General features: G+C 33.5%; 1 protein-coding gene across 1 annotated transcript in view; it reads left to right on the top strand.

Annotated features, from left to right (window-relative positions):
- The first annotated feature begins 9,139 nt into the window (after positions 1–9,139).
- Positions 9,140–10,600, top strand: part of LOC110034079 (cytochrome P450 77A3) — a 2,996-nt gene continuing 1,535 nt past the window's right edge. Inside the window, 2 exon segments of the mRNA XM_020738334.1 lie at positions 9,140–9,912; positions 9,914–10,109. Coding sequence (XP_020593993.1) covers positions 9,170–9,912; positions 9,914–10,109 — 939 coding nt within the window. The 5' untranslated portion in view covers positions 9,140–9,169.

The raw sequence follows: 10,600 nt of genomic DNA, 5'->3' as shown, positions 1-10,600 counted from the left end.
TCGAATGATGAGCCAAGTATATTACTAATATAGTATATTAATATATTATTATTACTAATTTATTATATATTATAATTTATAAAATTTATTTTTTAAAAATATCCTAAATTTTTTATATATAATTGTTTTAAATTATTTTATATTTTGAATAATAACGATTTGAATACGAACGAACACATCACTGTTCGTACTTGATTTGTTTAACTAACCGAACGAAAAAAAAATTGTTCGCATTTGTCTCGTTTACTCATCGAATGAATCGAACACGAAATCATTGACGAATCAAACACGAACAATGAGCTTTTTTTTGACAGCCCTAGCCATGAATAAATACGCATTAAAACGATATTTCGATTTTTGGAAAACGTGATAAAATTTTTTTGGGCTCAAGCAGTTCCAGCGCATTAAAATCATGCACGTTTTAATATAAATTTAATGGACGGTTTGAGTTACTTTAATGATTTGGTTGGCCGTTTAAATATAGAAATTGAATTGTTCTGTTAAATTAGCTCTTTGACTTATATGCCGCATTTATTCCCTCATGTTCCGTGGGATTCTTTCTAAGGCCATTTTTGGGGCAGTTTGTCTGTTTCAAAATCAGCTGCTTATCTTGAAACGTAGTCCGCCGGAGACTGCGGGATTCGGCTTGCGGCCTGTGTTTAGTGTAAAAACCCAAACACAATTTTGGATAAACTGGCGAAACGCGCGAATCAAACGGTACTTATAAGCTGCCCTAAATGGGCCCTTAGTTTAGAGTCTTACAAATATGGTAATAGCTGCAAATAAGAGAAAAAAAGGGGACAAATGTAATTAGTAAGTATCCTTAAAGTGAGACAGCGAAAGAAGCATGTAAATAATAAATATAATAAAAAGAGTGGCCTATTACACTCTAAAAATAAATACCTATGAGTGAAAAAATTTAAAAAAAAACATATTTATTTATGTAAATTAATCAGAATGGGAAAATAGGGGTGAAGAGAGAGTTATTTTGTTGTGTACTCCAAATTTATTGAATGCATTATAACTTGAGATAACTTGAGACGGCGCGATGATGATCAGGTCACGTTACATATAAGGGAATAATCACATTTGAAAAATCCACATGATTAAATCCGTACGATCGAGGCTGTCATTCTCCAGCTCAGGTAGATCTGGAAGTAGAAATGGGTCCTTCAACTTTAGGGCGGATAGCAAGAACTCTCGGTGAGTAATCACCCAGCCTCATCGTCGTTCGGCCAAGCAGCCGCACGACCTAGCAACCACGTAGCCTATCCACACCCGGGTGACCATTTATGTGGGCCCCATGGGGATCTTCATCTATGGACAAAAGTATCTCTGTTACACCTACATACTCTAGGGGTACTGTCTGTGAATGTATATAGACTCATTTCTATAAGTATGGGGTCTATTTCATGAATAAGATGTTATGCAAATTCACTACTCTTTGCTATGTTATTGCTCTTCTGCCTCTCCCCTCTCATCCACCGACGATCTCTCAAACAGATTTGTATTGAACATATCAAATTTCATGTTACTTTTTTTCGCCAAATAATAATTTGATAATAATTTTAAAAATAAAATAATGCTCAAATGTAGCTCATTTATTACAAATAACTTGGAAGAATCTCAAATGATGGGGTTCAAACACTTTAAAAAAAAAAAGCAAAATAAAAGAAAAAATTGGCACCAAATAAACTCTTTTTCTTTTATATGATGGACATAATAGTTAATAAGATCACAGTAGACATAATTTATTGGGAATATAAAATGCAATTAATTTATTACATCTAAGATTTTAATGCACGCATGAATTCTTTATGCTGGCTAAAGCCCAATGCCGACCGTGTGAGCGTGGCTTCCACCGACACCACCGCTCAAACGCTCAGCCAATCGGCCGTATGCGCCGTCGTCAGCACCAGGCAGTCACATGCCCGCACGCCCGCTGTTTTCCATTGCCTGTTAGCCTAATGGAAAACAGTTTTGCCCTTTCCTTTTTATTTTTTTGAAATAGTAGTAACACTATATATTTTCTTATAAATTTCGGACAATAACTGTTATTATTGTATGGACAAGAGTACATTGAACCAGATTCGGCGGCACTAGAAGAGACACATGTCGAGAAAGCAATCTTGATGGGCACAGTCGGTACGGGACGAATGATCCAATTGACCGAATTGAGAATGACGAATGACTCCCCATCTTGGGAATGAGCGTGGTCCGACCTGAAAATATTCGACCACAGGAATGCTACATAATTTTGATGGCTACCACGATTGATACGAAAAAAAATTTTAAGGACATTATCAATAGTTCACAATTATTTTATTTTGTTAATTTAAATTTATGTGTAAAATTATTAGATCAGGACTTCGCACGCAGAGTTACGTACGGAGTCCAATAAAATCATGTCACATGAAGGTACAGAAAAAGAAATCGGACCGGTAACACAGAGGAATCCCCCCTTGTTATTTGGTGTTATTCATGTGTTATTATATGTTATTCAGGTGTTATTATGTTCTGGAATATTCTCAGTGTTATAATAACACAATAACAAATCAATAATACTTGAAAAACACACAATAACACCCGAGTAACACACAATAATATCTTAATAACACGGGAGAAATATTCCTTGTGCTACCAGACAAATTTTATTTTTTTTCCGGTCACCATCACGTGGCGTGATTTCATTGGAATCCACACGTAACTCTACATGCAGAGTCCTGATGTAATAATTTTTCTATTTTAATAATAGGAATTAAATGATTATAATATCACATAATTATAAAGATACATAACACCAAAACTTGCTATTTATAAATCAACCACTCTCTTCCATTCATTTTTCAAAAAATTACTTTATTTTTGACAAAATAAGCATTCAGATTCGGCGCTTTTGAAATTGTTAATTGCAATTTTGCTTCTTTTTTTGCAGTCTAGTGTCACTTAATAATTAATAATTTTCCAGGGGGTAATAAATACAATGACAGTAGCTCTGCCCAATTGGAATGCGTGGAGTCGTGAAGGCCTATATTCTATATTTATGAATAAAAAAAGCAGAAGAAAAAAAGGTCCCATTAATTATAATCCATTTAAGTCCTCGCCAAAAAAGCATGATTTGACATGAAAAAATGCGTTTTTTCTCCTTGTTTTGTTACGGTGTGTTTGAGGCGGATTGTAATTTTTAGGATAAGCTGCATATCCTGATTTTCAGGTGCCCTGGGGGGGGGCCGCAGGGTTCGGCCCCCAGCCTGTGTTTAATGTAAAAACTGAAACGGTATTTCAGATGAGCTCGCGAAACGCGTGAGCCAAATATATAAGCTACCCCAAACAGACCCTTAGTTAATATTAGAAAATTTTGGGAGTCGAAGCATTTAAGGAGAAATATTAGGCTTATTTATTTTTTTGCAAATAAAAAATATAATTTTGGAAATGATGATTTATTTTTTAAATGTTATGTTCGATATTATACTTATAACATTTTGGTACAATAAGTATATATATGAAAATATGCATTTTACTTCGAAAATGTTATTAATCATGATATTTTTTATGTGATGTTATGATTTTGAGTGTTTGCATGTAAATATGAAAGTTTGGATGGTAGATGCGTAAATATGTAAGAAATGTTTGTTATGCATGTACATGCCCATTTTAAATTTTGTTTAGATTTTATTTTAAGTTTTTTAATATTGATGAAATAAATTTATTTTACAAAATTAAAACCATAAAAATAATATTTTAACTAATGAATTTGAAAGTTCTGCACAATTTCAGTTCATAAATACATACATAAATACATACATATATATATATATATATATATTTAAAAAAAAATTATATGTTAGACATTTAAATACATAAAAATTAAAGGGTAGGTATGTAAATTGTCCATTTCTTAGATAAAACTTACGTTAAAGCATAATTCTAAAATAAAGGTCGATAAATTATTTATTAATTAAATATAAAATATTAAATGTTTATTACCTTGATTAAACAAAATTTCATTAGTTTATTACTTTCATAAACTATTAAATATTGATTAATTAGGATATTTATCTTAAATAATTATAATTTAATTATTGACAATGTAATTGATACAATTTTTTGGCTAATTAATATTTAAAATATCTAATCAAACTATAAATATATATTTTATTTGTTAATCAAGTAATTAATTTAATATTAATATTAAAATTATAGGGTTTATTAAAAAAATTATATCTAAAGTATTATTTTTAAAAAATTTTATTTAATTTTTCACAATATAAGTTATTGTTTAATTAGCTCAATAAATCACTAAAAAAAATAAATAGTCGAGATATTTAATTATATTAACTATAATTAAATTTGTCTAATTAAAGTGAATATATATGCAACGTCAATACAATAAGATGGTAAATCATATGAGTATTTAATTTCTAGTATAAGTAGCCAAATAATTTATTTCTGATTTAACTGAATTTAACATTTTTAATACCAAATAACTTTTACGATTTAATAGATTTACTATATCTTGATTGATTTATATCTTAATTATTTATTTGTTTGCTTATATAATATATACACTAAAGAAAAAAAGTGAGAGATTCATTTATATATATGTTCTCTGGTGCGAATGACCTGACTCATTGGTGCGGACTCTGGCATAAGTTCCTCGGGTTGGAGGTTCGAATCACGTGGCGTGGGCTCTTCAAATCAGGAGTAAACACACCAGGATTTTCAATCATTTGGGGGAATCAATATTTGATGCCCACTAGACCAAATATCGATTTCAACTTTCAAAAAAAATAATAATAATGTTCTCTGGGGTCTAAAACAACTGATGTATCCACCCCAGTTCTAGCTCATGCATTTAACCCCTTTTTTGTATCTCTCAAAAAGTGTTGATGCATGTGCTTTGCTGGCAAATTTAGAGTAAAAAATTTGGGTGAATTTAGACTAAAAAGATTTTTCAATTTAAAAATTAATTTAAGACAAAATATAAATCCACTAGCATACTTAAAAATAAATTTGATCTATTTATCTCCAAACTAAATACTTTGTATATGTTTCATGGGATAAGTGAGGAAATCAAGAAAGCGAAATTATAATTCTATCCAGAAGCCGTATGATATAACTAACAATCACTTTATTATTATTATTACTATTTTGAAATTCATCAAACTATTAAATAATTTTAATGCCACTAGCCTTTTTTTTTTATAATAAAATGTAAAAAAATTATTTAATGACTAAGTGATATTATATGTACTTATTCTTTATTGAGTTATAATCATCATAAGCTGACAGTTTGATGACAATAATTTAGTCTGTCGATGTTAATTAAACAACTATGATTGTGTAATAAAAAATGACGGCTATTGGAGGATAATGATTAGATGATGGTGATTCTGACGACAATTAGATGATATTGGTCAAATGATGATAAATGAATGATGACGATTCGAAGATGATGTTTAGATAATTGTGTATAGATAAATTGTATTATTGCAGTTAGACTGTGATAGTCAAATGACATTATTTAGATTAAGACAGTCAAATGATGATATTCAAAAGATAATTGAAGGGTTAAGAGAATGATACAAGATGTCTAGTTAAATAATGATGATTGAATGTCATTGATTGAGTGATGATAGTAAAATAATGACGGTTGAATGACAGTGATCGAGTGATGGTTGAATGACTGTGATTCAAAGATGATGTCTAGTTACTTATATTTTGTTTAGATTTCAGAATTTTTTTTAAAAAAAAACTTATTTATATATTATTATTGCATGGGATATAAAGCCTTTAAAATTGAATAAAAACACTTGAATATATTTAATTAAAGCATTTATGGGTTTCCTTTAGCATGGGTTCAATTCGTAATAATATGAAAGAAGCAAGATTTCATTCGAGGCTAATATTTATTATTTGGAATTAAATAATAAACTTTGGATAGGGTGTAATTATTTGATTAATTAGCATCTATGATATGTTGTAAGGCCAATAATCTATCTCCTAGCTTATTGGCCCACGCCACTTTGCATGGCACTGGACGATAGTCTGCTAAAATTAAATGGGGAAATTACATACAGACCACTCCAAACTTGCTATTTACAAATCAACCCATTTCTTTTATCATTTTTCAAATTCTGACTCAAATATTAAAATCTTGAGAAAATCTAACAGCTCACATAAGAGAGCGCAAAAGATCGAGCCATCGAATATCATTCTAGTCGACCAAATTGTTAGCCAACGAAGCCAAGGAATGTCGTGCACCTATACCAATAACAACTGGACCGACACAATGACGTTCACAAGATCAACACTCGCCTAAAGGGGGCTCCTTTTTTATAGTCTAATCAACCGAAGCGATGCTGTCTATTATATTACGAAAACACACTCTTTGTTTGATGGAATAATTCTTCCAAAGAACAATGAGTCTCCATAATGGATCCCTTCAGACAAGACGTCCAAAGATCGCTCAATTGATCGAATGACCTTTAGCCGGCAAAACGAATGCCATATGACCAAGCGAAGTAGTTACAAATACGAAACAGTCCCAATGACAATTAAATAGAACGGCGCCAACGGCAGTTACAAGGTCAAACTATGTTTGCTTCGGTGACAAATATGTACATGTGCAATGACTCATAAATAATTGTAACGTTCTTATTAAAATGATTAGCCCCCTTCTGTAGCATATTACTGGTTCTATTCTCAGACAATTAGTGTTTTCATTTACTATTATTTCTTTTTCTTATTTTCTTTCATTCCTCTCATAATAAAATTATATTTTCAATTTTTGTCCCAACACTTGTCGCAAACAAAATAAATTTTCAAAGTCCCCTTTCTTATATTACCGAAAATATAATATAAAAAGGAAATTCACAAACAGACCTGATAATTGAAAATTATTATTTATTTACATATCTAAGGCCTAATATTTTTTTTATTTACATTGTATTAAATACTTATATGTGAAAATGTGTATTTAAGTTCTACAGAATCAATGACAGTCATTGTGTAACGGAAAAGTCATGATGGTATAATAATTATTTAGTATATTAGCGTTGCAGCAAAGTCGAACACACACACAAGTAATTGAAATGACATGTAGAGATAATACAATTTTTTTGCGTGAAAAATCTAAAAAGAGGAAAAAGTGCAGTGCATATCAAAGTCAGAGCAATCTACTATAAGTTTAAAAGTATATGCACTAGTGTTTATCTCACAGACGAGAAAGAGTTACACAGTTCTTTGAGGTTGTATACAGAAGAATTCATCATAGAAAGATCAAGCGCGTTTGCGATTGGGATTAGTCGGTGAAACTTTGGTGCACCATCTTCAAAGTGCATCATTGCACAGTGTTCAAGATCATGCGCAGCTCTATAGCGATATCTTGTTATTGTACGACATTGGTCCTTACTCCACATGGTGTTTCGTTACTCATCAATGTAAGTCTTGATTTTGCACGGTGTTTATTTACTCTGCAGTGTACATCGTGACTATGCATGGTGGTTCGTTACTTCACTGCATATTTCGTGAATTTGTAAGGGGCTTTGTTGCAACTAGTAAGGGACGACCTAATGTGGTTGACGATAGTTGGCAAGCGGTGGTTGACGGACATCTTCGACTACTTGAGCGAAAAGCCTTCATCGGATCTTTTGACCGAAACTCCACTGGAAGTCAGCTCATTCTCCTTGTCCAGCTTGTGGTCGAGCTCTTAGTTCCCTTTCATGAAGGGGCATATAGTTCTATTTATATAGTCTTAGAGAGGTCTTCCTTCAAATAATGAAAGAATCTGAACTACTTCCTCAAATGACTCGGAGAGATCAACTCCATTTGACATTTTTTTGTGGATATTTGTGTGTCTTAGTAATGACAGTACATAATGATTTTGGAATTATTGAATTTGTTTCATCGAGATGTTCGATTCAGCTATAAACTTGTTAGATTTTGAATATGTTCGATCTTTCAACTAGCCACCTGAATCTTCCTATTCATATAATGGCTTGATCCGAGCTTCATCTGACTCGAATTTGATCAATTTTGATGTCTTTAGTTTAATTTTGCAAAGACAAGAGTCATGTTTGACTTTTAATTTGAGTTGGAAAAACTTCTTGCTAAAAAGTCCTTCAAGATATCATTAAATAGAAAATGAAAACAACATGGCATCCTAAATGTACTAAAAATTGAAAAATGATTATAATATATTGTCATAATAATGAAATGAATAAAGAATATAATTGACTTCGAAGGGAGATGTGGACGACATAGGACAAAGGTTTGGTTAATAACCCCTCTTTATGACTCACCACTGACTGCCTCAACCCCACCCTTTACGCTGCCCTCATCTTATAACCGACCCAACCTCAACCACTCTCTCCCCCAAATATTAACTGCGCATTCACTGCCTCCATTTCCTTCCAACTCACCATGAAAAAATTAAATATTTTAATAATAAGTACTCAATTCAATTTATTTCCAACTCCCTAGTTTTTTAAATATTTGCATATATATACCTCTCAAATGTTTGTATTTTTAGATACATGTATGCCACCTTATCTATGTATTTCATTTAAATATTTTGGTAAAAAAAATTTGGGCGGTATAAATATAAAAAGTAAAATTTAGATGCTAGATATGTAAATAAATAGAACTTTGGGGTTATATACGTAAATGTTCCTTTTTTTAATCTCTTCTAATTTTGAAATATTTTATCCTTTAATTATTTTAAAAATGTAATTTATACAAAATATGTGTTAACGAAATCATGATTTATTAAAAATGAAAAAACAAAAAACATATGAAATTTAACATGCCATTTTTCCATGTTATATATAATTACAAAACATCTTTGAATTATTAATTGATGATCATGCATATATCCTAATCCCCAACCACCCTAATCGAGCTACTAAGCTATATATCCTTCTTAATTAATTAATTAATTAATTTATATTAAGTTTTAAAGCTATTAAATTTAATTAACTTCAAATTAAAATTAACCGAATTTTAATCATATTAATTAAAACTTACTTCTTTTAACCAACTTAAATACCATTTTATATAAAATAAAAATTTGAAAAGCATCAACTTTCCCTCACCACCTCCAAACATACTCCTTATATAAAAACCAGTCCCTCCAATCTCTACACTCGTAGACCTCCATCCATTCCCAATGGATCTCATCGACTTCCTCTACATCCTCACAGCCCTCGCCCTCGCCGCCGCCTGGTGGCACCACTGCTCCTCCCCCTCCTCCGACCTTCCTCCCGGCCCCCGCGGCTGGCCCGTCGTCGGCAACCTCTTCCAAATCGTCCTCCAAAACCGCCCCTTCATGTACATCGTCCGCGACCTCCGCCGCACCTACGGCCCCATCTTTACCCTCCGCATGGGCCAGCGCACACTCATCATAATCTCCTCCTCCGACCTCATCCACGACGCCCTCATCCGCCGTGGCCCCACCTTCTCCTCCCGCCCTCCCGACTCCCCTACCCGCCTCCTCTTCAGCTCCGGCAAATGCACTGTCAATTCCGCCCCCTACGGGCCCCTCTGGCGCACCCTCCGCCGCAACCTCGTGTCCGAAATCGTCTCCCCCGCGCGCGTGCGGTCCTTCTCTTGGGTGCGGGATTGGGCCCTCCGGCTCCACCTCAGCCGACTGAGCGCCGCGCGGCCGGTGGTGAATCTGATGCCGCATTGCCGGCTGACGATCTGCAGCATACTGGCGTGCATTTGCTTCGGGGCGAAGGTGGGGGAGGAGAAGGTGAGGGAGATAGAGGAGGTGTTGAAGGATATAATGATGATGACGACGCCAAAGTTGGCGGATTTTTTGCCGGCGCTGACGCCGGTGTTTAGGGGGCAGATGAGGGAGGCGAGGAGGCTGAGGGAGAGGCAGATGGAGTGTATGCTGCCTCTGGTGAGGGCGGGTTGGGGAGGCGTATGTTGATTCGTTGCTGGGGAGGGAGGTGGAAGGGAAGGGGAGGTTGGGGGATGAGGAGCTGGTGACGCTGTGTTCGGAGGTGATGAGTGCGGGGACGGATACCAGCGCCACCGCCATTGAATGGGCCATGATGCATCTTGTCATTGATCAGGCCGCGCAGGAGCGGGTCTATAACGAGGTTATTATTATTATTATTATTATTATTATTTCGGTCATTTACGTGCATGCCACCCAATTCTTTTTGTGTTTATATATTTAATAGTCAAATTTTAATTTTTACCTTTATACCACTTGGATATTACATATCAGATCCAACATAATGCTGTTTTAAGATGCCTTTCCATGAATAGGTGAGTTAAAATTTGAGTGTTAGATATGTAAATACATAATAATTGAGTGGTATGCATGTAAATCTTTCTTCTTTTTATCATTGTGGATAATTGAGTAGTATGCATGTAATTTAACTTTAATGTCACAAGCCCATCCAATTATAACTAGACAAAGTAATCTTATAGATTTTGTTGTTATTTAAGAAGATTAAAATTTTGGTGAATGATATTTACATGTAAGAATTGTGTGGTATTTATATAAATTTCCCAAATTAATGAGTGGTTTAAGTTTTATAATTAGTTTATTAAAAATGTAGATTTTTTGGAATATATATATATA

This window comes from Phalaenopsis equestris, unplaced genomic scaffold (assembly GCF_001263595.1).
Source record: "Phalaenopsis equestris unplaced genomic scaffold, ASM126359v1 Scaffold001343, whole genome shotgun sequence".
Taxonomy (NCBI): Eukaryota; Viridiplantae; Streptophyta; class Magnoliopsida; order Asparagales; family Orchidaceae; genus Phalaenopsis; species Phalaenopsis equestris.
This window is presented reverse-complemented; position numbering and strand designations above follow the sequence as displayed.